At 35.8% G+C, this 27,003-nt stretch overlaps 1 protein-coding gene across 9 annotated transcripts in view; it reads left to right on the top strand.

The window, feature by feature from the left end:
• Kdm6a (lysine demethylase 6A) overlaps window positions 1-27,003 on the top strand; it is a 186,898-nt gene that overhangs the window by 115,069 nt on the left and 44,826 nt on the right. For 2 of the 9 annotated variants that reach the window (XM_070040584.1, XM_070040587.1), the window contains exons 9-16: window positions 10,498-10,591; window positions 13,548-13,674; window positions 17,181-17,279; window positions 17,421-17,640; window positions 18,197-18,331; window positions 19,491-19,586; window positions 21,073-21,174; window positions 22,970-23,359. In XM_070040584.1, the coding sequence (XP_069896685.1) occupies window positions 10,498-10,591; window positions 13,548-13,674; window positions 17,181-17,279; window positions 17,421-17,640; window positions 18,197-18,331; window positions 19,491-19,586; window positions 21,073-21,174; window positions 22,970-23,359 (1,263 nt within the window). Of the gene's footprint in view, window positions 1-10,497; window positions 10,592-13,547; window positions 13,675-17,180; window positions 17,280-17,420; window positions 17,641-18,196; window positions 18,332-18,778; window positions 18,935-19,490; window positions 19,587-21,072; window positions 21,175-22,969; window positions 23,360-27,003 lie in introns of all 9 variants that reach the window. The other 7 variants (XM_070040586.1, XM_070040589.1, XM_070040580.1 and 4 more) reach the window with 6 other exon arrangements.

Below are 27,003 nucleotides of genomic sequence, written 5' to 3'. Positions count from 1 at the left end.
ACACACACACACACACACACACACACACACACACACACACACACACACACACACACACACACACACAAGTCTGTGAGAGTTGTAGCTCCAGTCCAGTTACACACACACACACACACACACACACACACACACACACACACACACACACACACACACACACACACACACACACACACACAAGTCTGTGAGAGTTGTAGCTCCAGTCCAGTTACACACACACACACACACACACACACACACACACACACACACACACACACACACACACACACACACACACACACACACACACACACACACACACACACACACACACACACACACACACACACACACACACACACCCTCAGGCAAGACAGGCAAGAAAGTCTGAGAGTTGTAGCTCCAGTCCAGTTACACACACACACACACGAAGTGGAGCAATGGTTTAGGTGGTAGACTGCCAGCCTTGTGTACAAAAGCTAAGGGACAGTGGGTAGGCCCTAAGTTCAAGCCCCAATACTGGCAAAGAACAGTAATTATATTAATTAATTAATGAGAAAATTCTCATTTACAATATCAGCAAAAGTAGGTTTAATACTTAAGAAATAATCTTAAAAGGGGATTGGAAGACTTGATAGTATGACAATGTTGGATCTCTGTTAACTTGTAAACTTAAGGAAACACCACTACAAAAGTATCAACAACATAAGGAGTTAGCTATAATGTGGAAAATCATGTTAGAATAGTCAGGATAAAACTGGTTGGAAATTGTATAGGTTGTACTAACCCTACTGACAGTAAAATATACAGTAAAACACATATAATTAACAGTGTAGTAGTGGCATGTGAATAAGCAAAGAGAACCATGGAATATATATCCAAGAGTAAACCTAGGTACATATAAAATGCCATATGATGAAGATATTAGTTGTTGGGTTAAAGGGGATTTGTTAATAAATTGTTCTAGGATCTTAGCCAACAATTTAGAGGAAAGATATATTTTAACCTGTAAATTTATACCATTCACAAGAATAAATTCCAAATGAGCTAGGGTAAAAAATGTTAATTTATAAAAAGATACTGTACAGCCAGGCTCTGGTGGCTCAGGCCTGTAATCACAGGTACTCAAGAGGCTGAGATACCAGGATCATAATTCAAAGCTAGACCAGACAGTAAACTTTGAGACCCTTATTTATCTTCAATTAACCATTAAAAAGTTGAAAGTGAGGCTGTGGCTCAAGAGGTAGAGCACTAGGCCTGAGCAAAAAACCTCAGAGACACCACCGAGGCCCTGAGTTCAAGCCCAAGGATTGCACCCCTCACCAATTAAAAAAAAAAAAAAAGATATTCTATACCTATTAGTGAAATGATTGTCAAACCTAGCATAGGAAAATACTTTCTAATTGTTGCTAAAACTTTATAGGCAATAAAATGAATAGCTTAAAAATAATTTCCACATACCACCTGTGCAAAAACACCACTATGAATTCAAAGGGCATCTAAGAAACTTGGGAAAAGAATTTATCACATACTGCTTGTCACCAGACAGAGGTGAGGTTTAGTAAAGCTCCCCTTTAAATATAGGGACTCTTCACTTAGGGTCCTTGACTTCGAAAAATAAGAATTTCTGGACAAGTCACAATGGTAAGAAAACTTGGCAGAGCTTTGTTAAGTAAACAAGCAAGGAAACATAAAAAAGCAGACAAACTGAAGGGCAGGGGCACACTCTGGGAGAGTGTGGTGCTCTCATAGGGACTCAAAGACACAGACACACACACACAAGCAGACACCCTGAGAGAAACCCAGCTCCTTGAGCTGTTGGGTATTTATAGGATAAAGGCAGGGGATCTTTCTTTATGCAAAGCTAGGTGCTTTGTCTTTGCTCTAACTACACCTGGTGTTATTTTCTGAGTTTCCAGGTAAGAATGAATCCTGCCATAAAACAGATCCTTATCCTTGAAACAAGATGCCCTGCCCTGTTATCTGCATTTTGGGGCATCCTGTCAGGCAGTTGTGAATTCTTGGGTGAGAAATGCATCCCTTAGGAAAGAATGTATTCAGTTGCCTCTCTTTGATAACAATATACATTTCAAAGTAGCCAAAAAATTCCATCTCCTGAAAAACATTCATTAAAGATAGCATTTCTAAGTTTCTAGATACCATATTTCTGAGTTTCCTACACCAGGCCTCTGTAAGTTATTCTACTTTACTGCTGGCAAAAAGTTGCTGTCTCTATTATGTTCAGTATTTTTCTTTCAAAAATTTAGAGACAAGTAAAGTCGTAATGGAAAATGGAGGTGAAAAGCACAAACAGTTCAGAAAAAAATGTTACAGAAAGTAGGCTTTGGCCATTTGTAAAAGTACTCAGATTAGTTAAACAAATGCAAATTAAAGTGACACAGAAATACAATCTCACTTCTCAGACTGGTGAAAATTTAAAGAGCCTACAGGGAAAGAAGCAGTCTTATGCACTTTAGAAATGTGAATTGGTATAATCTTTGTGTAGCAGCATTTAGTAAAATCCTAACAAAACTGTTTTCACCTGCCTTTTCAGCCAGAAAATTTACCTCCAAAAATAAGAAAATGCATAGGTTTAACAGCTGGAACATTGTTTGTAATAACAATGTTGGAATGTTGGAAACAACGTAATTCCCATTTAGTGGCTATATAATCTATGGATTTGTGTAATGGAATACTATGATTTCTTTTTAAAAAATTTTATTTTATTGTAAATAAGCTGTACAGAGGGGTTACAGTTACATGAGTAAGGTAATGAGTACATTTCTTGTCAAGCATTGTTACCCCTTCCTTTGTTGTTCTCCCACTATCCCTCCCCACCTCCTTCACACACACACACCCCCCCCCCCCAGTTGTAAAGTTCATTTCCAACATAGTGTCTTGTGAGTATCGTTGTTGCAATGGGTCATCCTGTATCTTTGTCTCAGTGTTTTGTTATTCCCCTTCCCAAATTAGATAAATGTATATACAAGACTCGGGGTACCAAAATCAAGTACAGTGACAAAGGGGATATACCTTAGAGGGTAGAACATACAAAGGAAACAAAAAAAAAATCACATAGTACATTAAACAACAACAAAGAAAGTCCCCTTGTGTCCTTATCTTGGGGTTCATTCACTTAGCATCATCTTATATGGTCATATGTACATAGCTTTTGAGCTTTTCTGCTCATCTGATAAAATTATCCTGAATTCATGCTAATTATTGCAAATGAGGGAAACCATGGGACCTGTATTTCTTTGGATCTGGCTTACTTCACTTAATACTTAATATTATCCCCCCCCCCCCCCACAAAGTGTTTTCATTTCCTAACAAATGGGGTGGTGTCATTCTTTCTGATGGAAGCATAGGATTCCTCTTTCTGTGTGTGTGTGTGTGTGTGTGTGTGTGTGTGTGTGTGTGTGTGTGTGTGTGTGTGGTGTACACTCAACATTTTCTCGATCCATTCATCTACTGAGGGGCATCTGGGTTGGTTCCATTTTTCAGCTATGGTGAATAATGCTGCCATAAACAGTTGTGCTGGTAGCTTCAGTATGGCCTTGCTTGTGATCATTTGGGCAAATGCCCAGAAGTGGGATTGCTGGGTCATAGGGGAGCTCTATGTGGAGTCTTTTGAGGAACCTCCATACTTCTTTCCACAGTGGTTAAACAAGTTTACACTCCAACCAATAGTGCAGTAGCATTCACTTTGTAGCTATTTCTTATTCTAACAATGTGTGCTAACTAGGGAATGATTTCCTTGATATACTGTTAATGGTAAAAATTCAAGTGTAGATGAGGAAATATTTGTGAAATAAAGAAAATATACATGTATAAAAATCTAAACATGGGGCTGGGAAGGTGGCTCAGTGGTAGAGCGCTTGCCTTGCATGCTCGAGGCCCTGGGTTCGATTCCTCAGCACCACATAAGCAAAAAGAAAAAAGCCGGAAGTGGCGCTGTGGCTCAAGTGGTAGAGCGCTAGCCTTGAGCAGAAGAGCTGAGGGACAGCGCCCAGGCCCAGAGTTCAGGCCCCACGACCGGTAAGAAAAAAAAAAAAATAAAAAAAAATAAAAATCTAAACATGCCATTTCAACAAAAAAAAATACTGAGTATAAACCAGAAACAAAGGCGTTGATTATCTACAAGTGATGGATGAATGGTGTAATAAGAATGTGGAGGGAATAGAACTTAAAAGTATGTAATTTTTGTATGTACTGGCTGTTATAACTGGCAATATTCCAAGTACCACAAAATTAAGTGAATATGATCAACCAGGATCAACCCTAAGTAGAATACAAACCAGCAAGTTTTTGGTTTTGTTTTTTTGTTTTTTGTTTGTCATGGGGCTTGAACTCTGTGCCTGGGCACTGTCCCTCAGCTCTTCAGCTAAAGGCTAGCGCTCTACCACTTGAGCTACAGCGCCACTTCCGGTTTTCTAGTGGTTTATTTGAATGGTGATCCTCAGATCTTAGCCTCCTGAGTAGCTAGGATTACAAGCATGAGCCACTGGCGCCCGGAAAGTGTCCCCCCCCCCCCCCCCCCCCCCCAGTTTACATTTATCATACAGGGGAGAATATCATTGTCACATTCTAACACATGAATTTAACTCTGTTATAACTGAGTAGTTAACTATTCTGAACAAGATGGGAGTAAATGAAACTAACCTGTGTAACTTTGAAAAACTGTGTTTTGAAGTTACAATGTAAAGCTGGAAACAAAATAAATATATCTTTCACTATGCTTAGTTGTTCATGAATTAGAAATTGTGTAACTGGTTCATATGAATATTAGGCAGAAACAAATACACTGTGTAATCAAAGACATCTTTGTCATTGTCAGAATTTACAGGTAAAGAATTAATAAGGTTGGAATTAAAGGTTTCTGTATGAATTTATGGTCACTATACATAGAGAAACTAGTTGGAAAGAAATAGTTTTAGGAGGGCATGTACATATGCATTCATAAACCTATTTTTCATAGCTTTGGTTGCTGGATAGAACTGGATAGAAGCTGTTCCTTTTCCTAGCAACACTGAACACACTAGCTCAGATCTTTGCTTGTAAACTCCATTTTTCACAGAAAGGAACCAGGGCTCATTCTGTCTAGTGTCTAGGCAGGAAAACTATAAATGGAGCCCTTGGAACATTTTTATCTTACCTGAAAGTAAGATACTATGTATGTAAAGTGATGGGGCACGGGAGAAGGATATAGGAACACCTAACAGGTTTTAGTTCACCAAGCTCAAGTTCTAGAAGTGTACATAGTAATGGAGTATAAGGTCCAGAATAAAATACATTTATTAATACTGACATAAGTAACTGAGAGAAAGAAACCCCGGTACAATCCCAATTAATTAATATATGAGGAATAATGGATATCTCCCTGTAGGATATATTTTAATACAAACAATTAAGAAGCCTATACTTTGTGTCAAAGTATGGAAATCAAACACCTGAGGATCAGTCTCAGATTGGAAGAGTATATCAGGAAGTGGCGCTGTAGCTCAAGTGGTAGAGCGCTCGCCTTGAGTTGAAGAGCTGATTGACAACGCTCAGGCCCAGGGTTCAAGTCCCACGACCGCCAAAAAAAAAAAAAATTATATGGAAGAGTATATCAAAACTTCCTTTCTTTCCCTTTTCTTTCTTGGTTTTTCTTCACTCTGCCCCCTCCTGTCCCACACCCCCCCCCTTTTTTTTTTTTGCCACTCCCAGGGCTTGAACTCAGCTTCTTTTGCTCAAGGCTAACACTCAACTTTCTCCCTCCCTCCTTACCTCCCTCCCTCCCTGACTTTTGAGCCTTGAACTCAGGACCTGGGGGCACTGTCCCTAAGGTTTTTTTGCTCAAGGCTACCATTCTGCTACTTGAGCCAGAAGTCCACTTCTGGCTTTTTGGTGCTTAAATTGGAGAGAAGAGTCTCAAAGACTTTTTTGCCTAGGCTGGTTGTGTGTTTGTGTTTCTTTTTATCGGTTGTATTCAAGGTTTTCCTCTTTATATTTGGTTTTTAAGAATTGGTGTATTATGTAACCAGAGGTTAGTATTTTATAATTATACTGCTTTTGATTTGTCTTAATCTTCTGTGTGTAAAGTTTTATGTCAGTTTTGAAAAATGTTTAGCTTTTGTTCTTTGAAATAGTTTTTTTTCCTTCCCCTCTTTTCTTCTTAGATTGAAAGTCCATGCATACTAGTCATTTTATTGTCCTAAACATCTTGGATGTCTTTTGTTTCATCCGTTGAGTTCTATTGATTTGTTTTTTATTTGGTGTTTTTTAAAAATTGAATTTGCTAATTCAGTCTACCTAGTCTTTTTGAAAAATTTTTTAAAGTCACAAACACCTTTTAATCATAATGATAGTCATCATTATCTTAGTCTACGTTGCTTATGAACTCTATGCTAGTCATTTTTTAAAATTTCAGATTAGTATCTAGCAGTTCTAGAAGTGATTGTTTCCATTTTTCCTGTAGTATGATTTCCTGTTTATTCATGCATGTTGTATTTCTTATTCTCTGTGATACTGTTTTAAAGTACTAGCTTTAAAATAACCACCAAATTTTAATATTTAAGTAATTTCACAGTTGTCATTTCCATTTCTTTTAAATATGATTGTTCATTAAGTCTTGTAATTTTATCTGTCATCAGCAATCCACTGTAGAGTATGTTAAACTTTTCTGAAGATTAGTTTTTTATTTTACTAATCATTTAATTTACATTACTAATAATTCAGTTTACATTTAGAAGGTTATTACATGTTAGGAGCAGCATCTTAAATTATTTTTCAGTTCTTATAGGTTGTTTGAACAGATGTTCATGTGTAGTTTAGTGGTCAACCAGAGATTTGGGCAATTTCCATGCAGTTTGATGTTTCCCCTTTGTGTCCTTGCAAATTCTCCTTACTTCCACTTCTATTGGTGGCCTCAAAGTCTGTCTCATGATTTTTCTGGTAAGAAAATAGGATTGCTGATTTGAGACTAGTACCAATTTGGCCTTGCCCCTCAGGTAAAAATCTGAGGAAAGGTAGATAGTTCATCCAAGGTTACTTCCTTCCTCTGAGTGTTAGCTTTTTCTTTGGCTTTAGCTTGATTTTGGTGTCTCTCCAGTGCTTTCTGGTAAATTGCTTTTCTATTTTATCTACAATTTAAGCTCTCTGTGGAGTGTTATTTTGGCATTGCACTTGTACTCAACAATGTTAACAACAAACTCAAATTGTTTTCAATACATTATTTATAATTACTACTTAATAGCTTTCTGTAGCCATCCAACATGTTTTGTTTGTTTGTTTTGTTGGTCATGGGGCTTGAGCTCTTTTTGCGCAAAGCTAGCTGTCTACCACTTTGAGCCACAACACCATTTTCAGTTTTCTGGTGGTTAATGGGAGATAAAAGTTTCATGGAGTTTCTGCCCAGACTTCCTTTGAACCACAGTCCTTCGATTTCAGCCTCCTGAATAGCTAGGATTACAGGTGTGAGCCACCGCCTAGCCTATCCAACGTATTTTGTGTCTCAGTTGTTCTAGTGACAGATCTAGCTTGGCATCAATTTCTCTGTACTACAAACAGTACAATTTAGAACATTGCCAGTGGAAAGCTTTCTGTGTGTGTGTGTGTGTGTGTGTGTGTGTGTGTGTGTGTACGGACATGCACACATACATATGTATGTAGACACGTATACATGTGTATGTCTATACACACATGTGATTCCTTTGTTCACATGTCTACAAATGCTTGAAATTACCCAACTTCCTCAGAATATAGTATATCAGTTAAACCACATTTTCTGATTTCTAGAGTTGTTTTAATCTTTTATGTGTTAGGTTTTGTGTCCATTGCCTATTTTCCTACATATTTTGTTTTGTTTTTAGTAGTACTAGAGTTTGAATTAAAGGCCTCATGCTTGATAAGCGGGAGTTGTGCCACTTGAGCTATGCCACAGAGCTTCATTATTTTCATTGCTTTCATTATTTTTTGTGCGTATTATGTAGCAGAGATGATAAATGTGCACCACTACAACTAGTTTTATATTGGCTGAGTTGGGGTAGAAGAGGGTCTTACTAACTTTTGGCCTGAACTGGTCTCTAACAACAATCCTCCTTCCTTGGCCTCTTGAGTGCTAGGATTACACACTGCACGATCTCAGCCACTTATGCTTTTGTCTTTGTTCTTCCTGATAGTTTGTGCTATTTTGGCCGTGTTTAATAAATTCCCATGTCAAAGAAATATTCTCCTACATTGTGTCTACATTTTTCCTTTCATATTTAGGTTCACAATATAGTTGACTTCTTTTCTATTTTTATTCCCTCTTCCTCTCCCCTCCCCCATGTGATGTGAGGTAAAAATCCAGCTTGATGCTTCTTGATATGATACAACTATTTTTTCCAAGTATGTTTTTTTTTTTTTTTTTTTGTCGGTCGTGAGGCTTGAACGCTGGGCCTGGGCGCTGTCCCTCAGCTCTTCAGCTCAAGGCGAGCGCTCTACCACTTGAGCTACAGCGCCACTTCCGGTTTTCTGGTGGTTTATTGGAGATAGGAGTCTCACGGTCTTTCCTGCCAGAGCTGGCTTTGAACCGCGATCCTCAGATCTCAGCCTCCTGAGTAGCTAGGATTACAGGCGTGAGCCACCAGCGCCCGGCTTGGTTTTTTTTTTTTTTATTTTTTTTATTTTTTATTACTAGTGTTTAGGGGTTATGTGTTAATACCTGTTCTTCAAGGTGATCTTCCTAAGATATAAATCTGATCATATTACTTGAAAATTTTGAGTAAATCCATTGTGTTTGGATACATTCATCTTTTGGGAGAGGGCAATACTAGGATTTGAACTTGAGACCTTCAGCTTGCTTAGCTTGTTTGCTCCACTGGCACTCTTCTACTTGAGCCATGTGTTCAGTCTCAGTTATTTTGATTCAGAAAGCCCTTTTATGAATTAGTCTCTACTTGTTTCTGAAAAAAAAAAATCTGCCCAGCCTGCTAATATTTTTTAAATGTATACAATTCTTCCCTGGGAAGCTTCATACTATTATTCTACACAGCACACAGTATCTTCTGTTTTTTTTTGTTTGCATTTTTCAGTGTACGGTATTCCCAGTCATTTCTAGTATGTGTTTTACATTCAGTCATTGTTTTTGATTGAAGGAATTGAATTGAGTAACAGCCTTTATCCTTCAGTAGCTGTCTCTTTTAGACCAAAGTAGTATTTAGGGGAAATAATTTAGTTTGTGAAGAAAAGCTTACTTCATAAGTACTGATCATCTCAATAGGCAATTCTCTACAATCTTCCCTATTTATATAGCATTGTTGCATCCAAAATTCTTGGCTCATCTCATTTGATCCTTAAGACAACTGTAGATAGAGAGATTGGTCATTACATCTTTTAGATCAATTACTTTATGTTAAATCATAATATAAGTGTTATGTTTGAGGTATGTGTGGCTAATTTTGTATTTCTACCTATTCTTTGGAAAAGTTGTGTTTGCTCAGGCACTCATGAACTAGTAGTAGTATGAGTAAAGGCCACTTTGGTCGATTCTTCTGCCAACTACATTTTAAAGGTAATATTTGTGAGATTTTCTTTTATTGCCTTTTTCCTTTTGTAGTGGAAGAAATTCCTTAAGTTTTATGACTGTAGTGATGGTGGCTTTCAATCATACTAATATTTTTGGGCAGAGAACTATGAGTAATGATTGCATCTAAAGATTTGCCTGAGCTGGGCACCAGTGGCTCATGCCTGTAATCCTAGCTAATCAGGAGGCTGAGATCCCAGGATTGCAGTTCAAGCCAGCCCAGGCAGGAAAGTTTATGAAACTCTTATCTCTAATTGACCACCAGAAAACCAGAAAGTTGAGCTGTGGCTCATCTTGAGCTGAAAAGCTCAGGGACCATGTCCAGGCCCAGAGTTCAAGCCCTACAATCGGGGCAGGGGGGGGGGGGGGGGAGGAGGGGGGTGGGACTTGCCCATGGAACTTGAAATAGTGTTTCACTGTAACTGTAGTAGTTTTGATATATTTGAAATCAGATTTATTGTAAATATTTTATGAGATATATTAAAAGCTGCATCTTTAAAACTTATATCTTAATTAGTTTAGTACTTTAAATTTTGTTAACAATTGTTTTTGCCATATGATCTGTTATTTGAGTTGCTTGGGAACTTAGTGTTTATGGACAAACAGATTATGTATTTGGAGACAGAATAAGTGTCTGATTTCACTAATGTTACTAAAACCATTGAGATCACTTGTGTTATTAAATAGGATGAGATTGTTTTAGCTATTGAGAATTGGAAAATTTCTAAAGGTAGTATTTAACGATATTTGGAACAGTCCATGTTAGTTTTATTGATGCTAGATACTCTGGAACATGGCCTGTTCAGAGCTTTTCAGTGCTATAAATGAACTCTAAATGCAAACAGTACTTTGTTCTTTATGTTTCTTTTCCTACTATGCTAAAGCATTATTATTATATAATTTTTACTCTATGAGGTAGTTATTTTAAAGATTGTATTAATTTTTCTGTAAATTTCTTTATTCTTTAGAGGAAGTATCATTCTGCAAAGGAAGCTTATGAACAACTTTTGCAGACAGAAAACCTTTCTTCACAAGTAAAAGCAACTGTCTTACAACAATTAGGTATGTAAATAGTACATGTTCAGTGTATTATAGGTATTTCTCTATGTTTTACACAGTTGCTCAGAGTTGATCAAATAATCTGAACCCAACATATTTCCACACTCTGCTAAGCATTTTCTATAATATAGTCAATGTCGGTATCATTATTTTGTGCAGATAGGCTTTGTAAATTCTCAGAATTATTCACTGGTATTTTACCCATGGCAAGTATTACATTTTCCTTTTGTACTACATACATGCTTAGCAATCAACAAAATTAAGTGATTTGACTACAGTCACATAGTGGTTGGTGAGCTTTCTTTCATAGCTTTATCAATATCAGTAAGTAAAACAGTTATCTAAAAATTGCAGAACATCTAGCACAGGATAGTTTCTATATAAGCATAGAATTCTATTCTAATGTTGAATTTGTGGAATCTAGCTATTTAGTTGTCATGTGTTGATGTCCAAGAAGATAATGAAGAAACTGGCAAACATATAATTTTATTGCCTAGTTACCAATTCTTGTTTTCTATTTGTACTTTGAATTTGAGGTTTTTATTTACTCTGTTTATGTGGTTTTGGTCTTGGAAATGGTTTATTAATTTTTAATCAACATTATTTTTGGATCTTTTCATAAGATCCAAAAATCATCAAATCTTATTCAAGCTGAGATTTATTAATATCATGGTTAACTGTAAATTGTGAATACATTGCCTTCATATAAACCAATGTTTTTAGTTTTTCATTTTATACATTAGAATTTTACTTGTATATACCCTTCAGAAATATGGAGATATCAAAACATTTATTTTTTATCAAGTGATATATATATATAGTGTTATAATAATGTGAATTGATGTCTTAACTAAAACATTTAAGTCTGTTAGTATACTAACAATGGTTAGAATTCTTAGGTAGACACTACTAAGTGTGATACGTTCAAAATGAAGAATTTATTCATTAAGCTAATGCTGAAATACAAACTTTTAGAGTGGAAATACTAGAGTTCGATGTCGGGGCCTCATACTTGTTACACTTGTGCCCTACCACTTGAACCAGGCTTCCAGCTCTGCTTTTTTGCTGGTTATTTTAGAGATAGACTCACAAATTTTCCTCCTGGGCTGTTCCTCAAAGTGTAGTCCTCTAGATCTCTTCCTCCTCAGTAGCTAGTATTACAAGCATGAGCCACTTGCAGTCAGTTATTTTATTTTATTTTTTGGGTCCGGTCGTGGGGCCTGAACTCTGGGCCTGGGCGCTGTCCCTCAGCTCTTCAGCTCAAGGCTAGCGCTCTACCACTTGAGCCACATCGCCACTTCCGGCTTTTTTCTTTTTGCTTATGTGGTGCTGAGGAATCGAACCCAGGGCCTCAGGCATGCAAGGCAAGTGCTCTACCACTGAGCCATCTTCCCAGCCTGCAGTCAGTTATTTTTATCCACACTATTATCATTAACCCTCCCCTCTGCCTTTTTTTTTTTTGTCAGTCCTGGGGCTTGACCTATGGGGCTGGGTGTGTGGCTCTGGTAGAATACCTGCCTAACAAATACAAGTCTCTGAGTTCAAATCCTGGTAAAGTCCAAAAATTAAAAGCAGTTGGTAGGTGCTGGTGGCTCACACATGTAATCCTGGATACTCAGTAGTAGAGACCTTTACGATCGAAGTTCACAGTTAGTTGGGGCAGAAAATCTTATGACACTTTCATCTCCAGTTAACCAGTAAGATACCAGACTAGAGGCATGGCTCAAGATTTAGAAAGTACCAGCTGTGTCAAAGAAAGCCTAGTGAGAGCATAAAGCCCTGAGTACACTTTTAAAAGAAATAAAAAACATTGTAACTATATCTCCTTAAGATATCTTTTGGTTCATATCAAATAGAATAAGTGTCAGAAATAAGAGTTCTTATTTGTTACATAGACTGTACATAAAGAATAGAGCTAATTGATTTATACTTGAATTTATTTACAACTGACATAAGACCTACTGGCAAATTTTCATAATCCAATTTTTTGATGGATTACTTGGCCATCTAATTCTTTGAAATTTATTTATTAGACAAACATTTGTGGTATTTACAACTTCTTAGGACCTTGTACTTGGCTAGCTTAATTGCAGCTGACACGCTACCACTTTAGCTTCACCTCCAGTCCAGCTAGGTAATTTTGTTGGTAGAATCTCTTGGAGTTTTGTTTCCAGGCTGGCTTTGCACTCTGGTACTATAGATTTCAGCTTCCTGAGTAACTAGGATTACAGTTGTAAGCCATCAATGCCTGGCGTATTTGTACAATTTTAATGTAATTTTTTTTTTATAGCCTTGAGGATTTTTTTTTAAGTTGTCAGACAAGTGTCCATCCATCGTGTGTCCATCCATATTGGACTCCACCTCAGCCTGTGTACTGTCCCTTAAACCTTTTCACTCAGTGCTGCTGTTCTACAACTTAAACCACAGCTCCACTTTGGGCTTTAATGGTTAATTGAAGAGAAGAACCTCACAAACTTTCCTGCTCTGGCTAACATGATGCTCAGATCTCAGCCTCCTGAGTAGTTCAATTTATGGGTGTGAGCCACTGGTACCAAGCTAGTTGATGTTTCATAATGTGTATATAAGGTGTGATTATATCTAGGCAATTCCAATGAGGTAGTGTTTATGTGTATTTTAATCAAAACTTTCAGTGATTATATTGGCCTGTATTCTTTGGAAACAAATATTGTATTAATATAGCATCTTGGAGAGTCTTAACATGTGCCTTCATTTTTGTTTTTATTTATTTATTTTTGAATAAAAGGTCTTCATCACTTTGACATTATTTATTATCTTACTGTGAGAAACAGATTTTCTTATTGTAAGAATTAGTGGTTCTGAAATTTGGAAATGAGTACCTTGAACTAAATAAGAGTGTTGTTCTTTATTTTCTACTTAGTATTCTTAAAAATAGAAGAACCGTTATGTAATATGTGTAAATAATTTTAAATCACTATAGGTTGGATGCATCACACTGTGGATCTCCTAGGAGATAAAGCCACCAAGGAAAGTTATGCTATTCAGTATCTCCAGAAATCCTTGGAAGCAGATCCAAATTCTGGCCAGTCCTGGTATTTCCTTGGAAGGTAATACTTAGCAGATATTTGCTTTCCTTTTTTTTTTTTTTTTTTTCTCTTTTCTTTCTTTCTTTTTTTTTTTTTTCCCTATTCTAGCTAGGATATTTCAATTATAATCCAAAATGTTAGTTTACAGTTATATCTTGAACAGTGTATTTTCTCTTATAAATACATTATAACGAAGATTCCTAAAAGGTAAATTATAAAAGAGAGTTTCTAAATATGGTGATTTGTTTTCCTTTCTGATAGTGTAAATGTCATAATAACATGGATTAAACAGTATATGCCATAATAGGGTTTTCTTTTTACTTCAGATTAATACTTCAATACAGTATCAATAGTGTGAATATCTTTTTAGCATATGTTTTAAAGTTTAATTCTATCTTTATGAAATTGATATGCAGTGAACCATTTTTTAAATAATTTTAATAATGCTGAAATTTTTGTTTTTTGTAGTTAACTGATTTTACATTCTAAATTATTGACATGCTTTTAATCTAATCTTTTGGGAAGCTTTTCAAAAAGTAACAGATCGCAATTTAACTTGCTTTGGGGTTCAAGGTGATCATTTTAGACATTCATTGTCTTTCATCTATAGTTATTCTGGGTCTGATTTAGCCTTTCTTTGGTGTTTTCCTTATCCTATTGTTTATATTACCTTTTATATTTGGCCTCTATTTTGTTTCATTCTGAAAAATTTTTACAAATTATAGTCTAGAAGTTACTAAAGCTCCAAACAACTTCGAGTAAGAAACTTTGAGATTTGATGACTAATATTTCTAAGGCTTTTTATTACCTACCTCATTCAGGACTGTATTGAAGATTAAATGAGCTCATCATTTAGCATATGTATATCAAAATGAGATTGTAGTGTGCTATTCTGCTAGACAAGCCCCAGTCAGTCATTGACCATGTTATCACAGAAATATAGAATGTTAGTGCTAAAAAAGACCCTGTAAATCATGTCATTTTATAAATGTACAAAGTGACTTATGAGGAGTTAAAATATTTTGTCCAAAGTCATGTAGATGTAAGAGCAGGGACTAGATCATAGTATCTATCAAGCCCTTTTCAGTTCCACAAGGCTGTCCGAGGGGAAGGTAGTTAGTTAAGCTTTTAAAACATTGGTTTTAGGAAATAATGCTTATTTCTTCCAGTGATTATAAAAAAGAGGTTTTCTCTAAACTTGAAATATGATTTGATTTTATAAGAAGAAAAACAAAAGGAGTCTATTTTCTGTCTGTGTAGCATTCTCTTTTTTTCTGGTTTCTCTCCCTGTTTGGCACTATTTCTGATACCTCACAGATTTCCCTTCATAAAGCAGTTTACTGTCTGAAACTGCCTTCTCTGTCTCTAGTCACTAACTTATCTGATACTGCCTATTCTGCAAGATAGTTCATAGGCTTATTTTAATCTTTCTCAAGTGTTTTGTGTTCTTATAGCCTATCTTCCAAACTGATAAAAAAAATCAGTATTCCTACACTTAAAGCTATATTAAATTCAAGGATCATATCTGTTCTTTTAATATTTTCACCCGTGTCAAAGAGTGAGCATTTTAAACAATATTCATCAATATTCTTCCCCAAGTTAGCTAGTCTCCTCTTCCTTTTGCCAAAAATATGACCATCTCTCCCCCTTTTTTAGTACTGAGGATTGAACTATACTCCAGCTCCGTTTTCTGAATTGTTTATTCAGGTTTAAAAACAAGCTACTAGTCCTCCACTTGTTTGGACATCTAATCAGTTAATCATGGAATTTTTTTTTCTTTTTCTCTCTTATTTCTCATCTTGTGCTTGCCATTTCTATTTCTTCCTCCTGTTCCGAACAGGTGAATATAAACATCCTCTGTTTTACTGTCCGTACTTGTTTTCTTTTTAATGTATTCTACATATTGTTAACAGCTAAGTCTTCCTGTAAAATGCTTTCATTGTTCTATTCCTCCTATTAGGAAAGCAAACTTCAGGGTATTCTTTGGATGCACTGAAAATTCTTTGTTGTTTTGTGTTTGTACTTTCTTATATTGTTTGTACTAGTCAAATGTGTTCGAAATGCTTTTGCTCATTTTATCTGCCTGAATCAGTGGCTCCCAGACATTTAGATCGTCCAGATGAGAAAATTTCAAAGAATGTTTATGAGTATAAAAATACAGTGCTTGGGCAAGTAAAGATGTTCAGTTTTTTTCTTTTGCTTCTTACTCCCACTATTATTCCAAAATAAATGAATGTTAGTTTGCACACACACACACACACACACACACACACACACACACACACATATATATCTATATATATCTATATATAGATATATCTATATATGCTGTTTTTATTTATCTGTCCCTCTAATCTATCTGTATCAGTCTGGAAAAATAACTGTATTTGGTGGGGATATGGGATTCACGGATCTGAATAATAAACACCTGCACATTCACATCCCTTATTCTTACCCATCCACTTCTTTCTTTCCTAACTCCTGCAGGGGATGATAATGTCTTTTATATTGGCTATGCTAGCCTTTTGATGATGCATTGTCCACCCTTAAGTCAAGGACTAGGGTTTGTTAGGCATTTCCTTTAGTGTCCACTATCAAGAAGATTTCTGTATTTATAATTGCAGCTGCTGTTTGTATATCCATCAGGTACATTCACATTAAGAAAATAACATGTTCTTGAAACTTTGATCTTAATTTACTCTTTACTATTCACAAAATATACTTCACACAATTTTATACTATTTTCTAATACCTACTTTGAGATTAACTATGTTCCATTTGCAAATTATTTCCCTTTGTTATTGAGTAAAGAGAATCGAAGTCTAATTCATCATCATACAGTTTTAAGTTTTGTTTTTTTTATATTTGTTTATTATTACTATTCAGTAATTGTACAAAGAAGTTACAATCCATAAGTCAGGTTATAAGTACAGTGTTTCTTGGTCAATGTGTCACCCCTTTCTTCCTTCTCTCTCATTTTTCCCTTCCCATCCCTACCTTCAAATTATATAGTTTCAATTTTGAGTAATGTGCATTGGCTGTAATGACTGCATTTGATCACTCTTCCTCTCTCCATTTGTGTGCTCTTCCCTTTTGCCTTCCCTCCCCAAACATTCATTTTGAGAAACAGTACATTAGCTGTTCAGAGGAGTTATACCTTTGGATTCCTCCCCTAAGTATTAACTGCATATTCTATGTAGGAAACTAGAGATCAGAATGGACAAGTAGAATGAGAAGGGGCTGTGTTTAACTTACAGTATTGTAACACTGAAGTGATAATGTCTGTATTTATTATAGTAGATTTCATTATCATAAAATGCTTTAGCACCTATGAGACAGACTATAATAGTTTATTGAGGGGACAATTATAATGTATACTCTTTAATTTCTTGCTATATATACATACAAACATAAATATATTAGCTTATTAGGTTCTCAAAAATTGCCTTGATACATAGTCCATCCTTTCAACAAATAAATTTATTTCAGTATTAATGGAATTTTTTTTTCCCCCTCTTCCCTGTCAGGTGCTATTCAAGTATTGGGAAAGTTCAGGATGCCTTTATATCTTACAGGCAGTCTATTGATAAATCAGAAGCAAGTGCAGATACATGGTGTTCAATAGGGTAAGAATTTGTATAAAATTAGCTATAATTAATATGTAAAGATAGTTAAGTCATATAATGTACTTTATAGTTTAAAATTATGCTATGATACTATGCAGTTCTTAGTGGATATTTTTTTTTTCTCTTAATTTTTCTTTGTAGTGTGCTATATCAACAGCAAAATCAGCCTATGGACGCTTTACAGGCCTATATTTGTGCTGTACAATTGGACCATGGCCATGCTGCAGCCTGGATGGATCTAGGCACACTCTATGAATCCTGCAACCAGCCTCAGGATGCCATTAAATGCTACTTAAATGCAACTCGAAGTAAAAGTTGCAGTAATACCTCTGCACTTGCAGCACGGATTAAGTATTTACAGGTAAAAATTTTAAATAGTTTTTTTTAAGTTGCATATTTCCCCAGGACACTCAGGCAGAAAGAGGGTGGCTGGAAAGTTTTGTCTAGTTGTGTTTTGATGTCTATAATCTGTTTCCATATTTTGTAACATACCATAGCTTGTAATATTATTTCACTTTTCATTTTAAGTAAGATGCAGTATTTTAAAAGATGCTCTTTTGCACATTGACGCTGTTGATGCATATTAATTTACATAATTTTTTCTATGTACTGTCTACATTTTTAAGTTGTCATAGCATTTTAGAGAAAAGAACACAAACACTGTCTTTCACTCTTGCTTGGAGTTTCCTGAGAAGACAGCTATGAGAACTCTGAAAACAGAGCTCAGCTTTGTTTTGATTCCCACAAAGGTTTATATTCTGGTTACCCTCTTTATACTTAGTATCATTCTAAAGCCCCAAATTTAGAATCTATTTTCTTTTAAAACCAATTAGCTATAGCATTTAGGAAGATTTAGTGGACTTGCTCTTACTCAAGTAGGCTTGTGTTAAATTTGCTTTTTACATAATTTTTCCTAGGCTCAGTTGTGTAACCTTCCACAAGGTAGTCTACAGAATAAAACTAAATTACTTCCTAGTATTGAGGAGGCATGGAGCCTACCAATCCCCGCAGAGCTTACCTCCAGGCAGGGTGCCATGAACACAGCACAGCAGGTGAGAAGTTGGGTTATGTTCTGCAGGTGCCCAGCTTTAAGGGTTCTTTTCAATCTGTAGTGGTCAAGCTAATTTTAACTAAGCACAGAAGGCTTTTATTAATGGAAAGCCTTTTGATTTAATTGCAGAAGGGAATCTAGATAGAAATAAAATTCCCTCTGATATGGGAAGAAATTTTGGGGTACCAATTTAGAACCTTTGTGCATTTTCATGATTTTCAGAGATTTCCTAACATAATGCTTCAGTGATTCAATTAATTTTGAAAGCAGATTTTTCCAAGGAAGGTACACATTCCTCCATTGACAATTCATTTGATTTTGATTTTCAATAATTACAACCAGCGATGTCCACATTTTGAAAAGTATGTAGCTTGTGAAGTTTTATAATTTGAAGGAATGATTAAGAATATATAGAACCCTATTTTTGTCTTCCTTCTGTGATTCTTAGGCATGTAAACCTCATCATCCAAATACTGAACCTGTATTAGGCCTCAGTCAAACACCAATTTCACAGCAACCCTTGCCACTACACATGATTCCTTCTAGCCAAGTAGATGACCTGTCCAGTCCTGCCAAGAGGAAAAGAACATCTAGTCCAACAAAGGTATATGTTTTAGAGAAATAGAAAAATCCCAGTCAAAAAAGTAGCTCCAACTGCCCTGAAATTGTGCAGTTTGAACATCTCTTGTCCTTTACTTTAAATCTGTGGACATCAAAAGAGTGAAAGGTTTCCGTTTTTTTCCATCCCAAATTTTAGAATCATATTGAAAGTAGGGATAAATTTGCATTCATCAAATCATTTTATTCATCTCCCTGCCGTTAAGCTCTCAGCACACTTTTCATCATCACTTTTTTTACTGACATGGAAATAAATTTAGTGTTGGATCTAGTAGACAGTGTGATAAATAGGCTAGTCGTTTGGGCCATAGTTTAGGGGTGGGCCTTTTTTTGGGTGGCTTATTAAAGTATCAGTATTCTTTAAATTTATGATTTCTAAGTTTGATATGCATGTAAAATTATTTTTTAAGAATGTAACATAACATCTTTTTGTATGTAAATATTCCAATTCATACTCATTTGGCCTCCATTAGTCATTATTGTTAACTCTGTGGACTTAACTAAATACTCTTAATTTTTTTTTTTAAATCAATTTTCCTCAGAGTACTTCTGATAATTGGAGTGGTGGCCATGGTATGTCACATCCTCCTATACAGCAACAAGCTCATTCGTGGTGTTTGACACCACAGAAATTACAGGTATGTAAGATAAGCTTTTGAGAAATTATTTTTTCTTTTGAAGACATAGAGGCAGTAAGCTTAAAGTTTAAAGTATTAATTCTTGAATGATAGTAAATTCAGTATGCACATAAGTAAAAGGCACCCCCATATACCAGAATTCACTTGTTTTTGTTTATTTTTTAAAAAATAAGTAATACAAATGGTTCAAACTAGATATAGAATAAATCTAGGTTACTAGATTTATTTACTAGCTCACTTCCCATCTGTGTTCATTTAGTATTAATACTTTTTAACTGACTTTCTAGGGATATATTTTGCATATATAAGCATGTATATGCACCTTTTCTCATTTTTTTTCTTTTTTAAAACATCACAAAATACTGCATGCATTCAAGTAGATCCTTCCTCCTTATTTGTGGCTATACTTTCTGCTGCTTCAACCATGATCCAAAATTATTAAATGGAAAATTCCATAAATAAATCATTAATATCTTTTTTATTGTTAAGGTGATGTTCAGAGGGGTATCTTTTACAATACAGTATTCTGATGGGCATAATGAAATCCCACTTTACCCCACAAGGGATGTGAATCATCCCTTAGTCCGGTGTACCCAGGCTGTCTAGTCTTTTTGGCCTTTAGTCATTTAGTATCCATCTTATTTATCCAAATGACTTTTAATATTGTAGTGCCTGCATTGACTCAATCTCTATAAATAATGGCTTCCTTGAAGTAAAAAAGTAAAAGTCTTCCCTTCCTAAGAAAAGAAAATTCTATATTATGGTTTCTAAGAGCTACAGTACCAAGGAATGTCTGTGATATTGTGAAGAGGAAAAAAGTAATTTGTTCTACTTTTAGTGTTACACCTCAAAGTATAAAAGTTATGACCATAGTTTATTAGGATGAGGGTGGAAAAGGCATTAAATGACATTCATGGTATTTATCTGTGTCTTGAGGCTTCACTAGGAGGTCTTAAAAGGTATCCTTTTTAGATAAGTGGTTCTGCTGCTATAGCTTATTAATAATATATTTTACAGTGCTTTTCATGTCAGTATATTAAGAACTTTCCTGTTTTGTTATTATACCATATTTCTTTAGATATTAAAATATTATTCAAACAGATCACTAGTTGGACATTGGATTTGTCTTAAAGCCTTTCCTTTTCCAAAGAGTTCTGGTTTCAGTGTACTAATCATAGTGTATTGTAAAGGTTAAAGAATTTTATAAATACCAAAAAGTATTGTATTAATGAATAAAATTTCATCTTCATGTCTTCCAAAGATCACAGTAGAGCAAACTTTCAGGTGGATACATAATTCTTACTCAGGTTTTTAACCTTTTGAAAGAAATTTTTGTTGGGTTTGATGATTGTGAGAAATCATCTAATCTGATATTGGCTCACAGTTGTTTCTCAGTAAGGTTACTCACAATTTTTAAGCTTGTTTCTGAGATATATTTTTGACATATATTTTGATGTATAGTAACTATATTTTCTTTTTCTTTTAGCACTTGGAACAGCTCCGTGCAAATAGAAATAATTTAAATCCAGCACAGAAACTGATGCTGGAACAGTTGGAAAGTCAATTTGTCTTAATGCAGCAACACCAAGTGTGTATAACATTTTGTTCTCTAAAGTTTGTTGACATTTTCTGTATTTTGTTTGTCATGATTTTAGAGCACAATCATATCTATGTTTACTTTCTACCAGTATTTGAATTCAGTAGTTGATGCTTAAAATGCTGGCGATTGTTGTTGTTTGTTTGTGTTGCTACTAGGGCTTGAACACAGAGCCTGAGTACTGTCTCTTAGTTTTTTTCCTTGAGGCTGGTCCTCTACCACTTGAGCTATAGCGCTACTTCTTGTTTTTGGTAGTTAATTGGCAATAAGAGACTCTTGGGGACTACGAAGGTGACTTAGTGGTACAGTGCTTGCCTTGCATGCATGAGGCCCTGGGTTTGATTCCTCAGCACCACATAAGCAGAAAAAGCTGGAAGTGGTGCTGTGGCTCAAGTGGTGAGCACTAGCCTTGAGCTGAAGAGCTGAGGGACAGTGCTCAGGCCAGACCTTATGACCAACCCTCCCCCATCCCCCATCCCCCCCAAGAAAAGAAAAGAAAAAACAACTTTTGGATTTGCTTGGGTTAGCTTTGAACAATGATTCTGAAGAATATCCATACGGATTTCCATAGTAGTTGCAGTAATTTACATTCTCATCAACAATGTATTAGGTTCCCTTCTCCATATTCTCACTAGCCTCTGCTGCGCTTGCTTGCTTGCTTGCTTGCTTGCTTGCTTGCTTGCTTGCTTGCTTGCTTGCTTGCTTGCTTGCTTGCTTGCTTGCTTGCTTGCTTGCTTGCATGCTTGCTTGCTTGCTTGCTTCCTTCCTTCCTTCCTTCCTTCCTTCCTTCCTTCCCTCCCTCCCTCCCTCTCCCTCCCTCTCTCTCTTTTTTTCTTTCTTTCTTTTTTATTTTCCATAAAGAAAAAATCTTACATTTTATTTAATACTTGGGCCAGTTCAGCCTTCTCCACTAACGCCTGGAAAGTATCTCCAGTTGAAGAAAGAACCAGAATTCACTTTCTTGCATGTTAATGGTCCCTGATGATTTCTATTAGTCCTGCTTTACTTATTCTTTCTGAAAATTAAGGGGTAAAGGGGAGGGTTTATATATTAGATAATTAATGTCTGATTCTTTTCCAAATATTTCACCTCATAAAGTCTCATGGATTGGATAACCACTCTGTAGCAATCCTAAGAATCGACTAATATAATAATCTTGAAAGTCAGCAGAGTGGATTATCCACTTTTTTACCCTAGACTTGAACTGGAGAACAGTAACACTGCAAAACAAAAAACAAAGCACCCCTCACCCAAAAAAACCAAAAATATAAACAAAAAAACATGCTAAGCACTTTTCCAGAGTGACCTTTCGTATAGATTTGTCATCTTAAATATACACAATCAAATGCTACAATTTTTCTGGTGGGGGTTTGGAAAAAGTTTTGTGATACTTCTTTTGTTTACATATGGATTAGCTATTTCTTTTTTCCCTAAAAAGTGGTTGTAATAGTAAAATAAATACAAAACAAGTCTGACCAATATAATTCATGTGCTGGGAGTTAAAATATACAACTAAGTACACTTTAAAATCTTTTAAGGAATAATTCTCCTATTAAACATGTTTGTTTTCCTAACTTTTTCATAGATACATGTATATTTTCAAAATAACTTTTTTTCCTCCACTGCATTCCATAAATAGTCATTTCTTTGTAGAGTTACTGTTTTTCAACTTTGAGAAATTAAGTGTTTTGACCAGGTTTCCTTGATTATTAATTCATCTTCACATTGTGATACTCTACATTATGGCCAACCAAAAAAGAATTTATTTTTTATTTGTTTTTGGCAGATGAGACAAACAGGAATTGCACAGGTTCGACCTCCTGGAATTCCTAATGGTCCAACAGCTGACTCATCACTGCCTACAAACTCAGTCTGTGGCCAGCAGTCACAACTTGCTCTAACTAGAATGCCTAGCGTCTCTCAGCCTGGAGTCCGCTGCCCTGGGCAGCCATTAGCCAATGGACCCTTTTCTACAGGCCATGTTCCCTGTAGCACATCAAGAACGCTGGGAAGCACAGACACTATTTTGATAGGCAATAATCATGTAACAGGAAGCGGAAGTAATGGAAACGTGCCTTACTTGCAGCGAAACGCACTCACTCTACCTCATAACCGCACAAACCCGACCAGCAGCGCAGAGGAGCCGTGGAAAAACCAACTATCTAACTCCACTCAGGTAATAGAAAGACTGGCTGCCTCACTGGCTTCTTCTCAAATAACAATTTGTTTTTATTGCGCGCGTGCGTGTGCGTGTGCGTGTGTGCGTGTGTGTGTGTGTATGTATGTCTGTCTATGTCCCGCACGTGTGCATTTATGTGCCTGTGCTTGAACACAAGGCCTGGGCCACTTATCATTTGAGTAATACCTTTATTTCTGGCTCTTTCTTTCCTGCCTGAATAGAGATAAGCAGCTCAACAAGCTTCCTGCCCAGGATGGCTTTAAACAGAGCTCACAGCCTCCTAAGTTGCTAAGGATTACAAATGTGAACCAGTGGCACCCAGCATGGTTTTGTATATTTTGAGAAAAGAAAAATCAAAGTGTGAGGAACTATGTTTTTGTTTTGTTTTGTTTTATTGTATTACTACTAGGCTTAAATGCAGGACCTCACACTCTCACTCACAGCTGGCACTCTACTACATGAGCCTCCTTTTCCACTTCCAACTTTTTGCTGCCTAATTAGAGCTAAGAATCTTGATACTCAGATCTCTACGTCTTGAGTAACTAGATTTATAGGCTTAATCCACTGGGTACCTGCCTGTTTTTGTACTCAGTGTTATTACTGTGTTATCATTTGTGTGTGTGTGTGTGTGTGTGTGTGTGTGTGTGTGTGTGTGTGTGTGTGTGTGTGTGTGTGTGTGTGTGTGTGTGTGTGTGTGTGATGTATATATAAAATTATCACAAACATAATCTTGGAAATTTGCAAAGGAAGACTAAAATAACCATATGACATATACCTCTCCCCCTCTCCCTCCCTCCCTACCTCCCTTCCTTCCTTCCTCCATATTTACAGTATTAAACAAGAATAAAGAATAAATAAGAATGTATAGGATCACAAAGGGGTGAGAACCAACTGAGAATAGAAAAGAACTCAAGATTGAGCCTCAGGGTATCCTAGTTTAATAGGCCAGGAAATTGAAAAACTAGCCAAGAGCAATTAAAGATGATGAGTCTGTGAAGGTTGTAGGAGATCCAGGAGAATGTTGAGTGATACCCTGGAAGCCAATGCAAGGAGAAAGACATGATCAAAGAGCATCTGAAATAATGCTCTTAGATCCAGTAAGGTGAACTGGAGCCTGATCACCTGAGGTATTTGATAACATTGATAGTGTTGGCAAATTATAGGTTACAGGCAAAATTTACTCGGTAGCCTGTGTTTACTCATGGGTTGTTTTTGTTGTTTTTCAGCCAGTGAACTAATGGTGATTCTTGTATTTTTAAAAAAAGGATTGGGGAAAAAGAATAATGTCTTTCATTATATAACCTACAATGCTTAAATATTTGATATCTGACCCTATCTAGAAAAGATTTTAAAACTGAGCAATTTCAGTTGATTGTTGGGGACAGAAGTCTAATTGTACTGGCTTCAGAATGAAGTGAAAGGAAAAAACTGGAAGTGGCAAATACAGATAGTTCCAGCCTAGTCAAGTGGATATACACATAGAATGTAGCTGTTTTTTTTTAAATTTAAAACGAAAGATAACAAAGCTAAGGGGAAGCATTCAGTAGAGAGGGAGAAATTGACAAGAAAGCAAGGGGAGAATTGTTAGGGTAGATTTGGAGACATAAATGGGGGGATTTTACTGTCTATTAAAAGTTCTGAGATTATAATTGGCTGTTAATAAAGGAGAGTCTTTGTTAGGTTGTAAGGTATGGTTTTATTACTTTTTTTACATCTAATTCCCTGGTTTTCTAAACACTCTCTTAACCCTATTTTGGAAGTAATATAATTTAGAAAGTAATTCCTACCTGAGTGTTTTGGCATAGTCCTTTACCCCTTGCACTTGAGAGAAAGTCAAGCGTTTGAGGCCAGCCCACGCTCTGTAACAAGACCCTGTCTCAAAGCCAAAAAAACAAGCAACAACAACAGAGACCCTAGTTTTCAGGCCACAAGGTGTGTGGCTGCGAATAATATGACAAGGAGTCTCAGCCCTTTAAGACTTACGTATGTAGGAGCTTTACCGTATAAGTAATGAAGTTAATATTTTTTCTAAAAACTACTGCTTAACAGATTCTAGGCTGTAATTTTCTCAAATGAGGTTGCTTTGTATCACATGTCACTACAGCCAGGCAACCCATATCTGATGTTAATATTCCAACTAAATAAGTTTTTTAATGGATACTGCCTCATACAAATCTATTAAGATATTTTTCTGAAGATATAATGAAAGCATTGGTACATCTATGTTAGTACACCTTTCATCTTTTGCTGATGGGAAGAAATATTTTGATGCTAATTTGAACTATAGTTTTAAATGTTTAGTTATAATTTGTTTTGGGCATCACTAAGATTATGTGGTAAAATTATATAAATTATAGGTGATTCTTTATCAGATGCTCTAAATTTATAGCTTTAAATGTCCTGAATGGCAGTTAAAGAAGATATAATAAATAAAATGGTTATTTTGTCTCATCTGCATATTATAATCTGTTAAATGATTAATTTTGTGAATTAAATATTTGATGACTAATAGAATTTTGGCTTATCTACTGAGACTTGCTTGAATAATATTTTAGATATTGATGTATATATAACATGGAGTATTTTGTCTCAAATTTCCATGTAGCCTAAGGATTTTGTCTTTTAACTGACTTATGATTGAACTTTTACTTAATCATGTATTTGCACTCATGCTTATTGATATGTACCAATAGTAATGTTCATTTTTGAGTATATAGACTTATTAAGTCAAACATCACTAGATTTTTAGCTGTAGAAACTGGTATTAGTGCCATGAAAGCTGATTTTAACTAGATGATTAAATTCAACCTTTGGTATACAAATACCTTGTCATCATATACATTTTTATATTTTTATAGCTTATGACTTCCAAATTAAATTTCACCTTCCATACAGGCTTCTATCTAACCTTGCTACTGAAGTAATTTAAAATACACTAATCTTAATTTGTTTTCTGGGGATGCATGTCCCATTATTATTGGGAATATAAGATAAAAATATATGCAAATATGTAATTATGATAATCTTGTAAGTTCCAAAGAAGTTACAGGTTTTGGTAGGAAGTTGTAATAATCTGGAAGCTATGAAATTATTGTTTCACAATTCTGATATTATCACTATTGCTGAAAAATACTATTTTGTCCATAAATTGAATTGAAAATAGTCCTCAAGATGTTTCTTTCTGGCACCAGGGACAATTTTCAGGTAAAAATCACACATTTTAGTTCTATTTATTTATTTTTTTATCCCATTAGATGCCTTAAGTGATCCTCTTCTGGATTTAAAACTTTTATCTAATATAGAATACTATCCCACCAAATTACTTGAACAGAGACAGCATATTTTCCTGAGTTATTTTTGGCTTTTTGGTCAGTCACGGGGCTTGAACTCTGGGCCTGGGTGCTGTCCCTCAGTTCTTCAGCTCAAGACAAGTGCTCTACCAGTTGAGCCACAGATCTACTTCTGGATTTCTAGTGGTTAATTGGAGATAAGAGTCTCATGGAGAGGGGGCTGGGAAGGTGACTCAGTGGTAAAGCGCTTGCCTTGCATGCATGAGGCCCTGGGTTCGATTCCTCAGCACCACATAAGCAGGAAACAAAAGCCGGAAGTGGCGCTGTGGCTCAAGTGGTAGAGCACTAGCC

Source organism: Dipodomys merriami, unplaced genomic scaffold (assembly GCF_024711535.1).
Source record: "Dipodomys merriami isolate MVZ:Mamm:240054 unplaced genomic scaffold, mDipMer1.0.p SCAF_3, whole genome shotgun sequence".
NCBI classification, from domain to species: domain Eukaryota; kingdom Metazoa; phylum Chordata; class Mammalia; order Rodentia; family Heteromyidae; genus Dipodomys; species Dipodomys merriami.
This window is presented reverse-complemented; position numbering and strand designations above follow the sequence as displayed.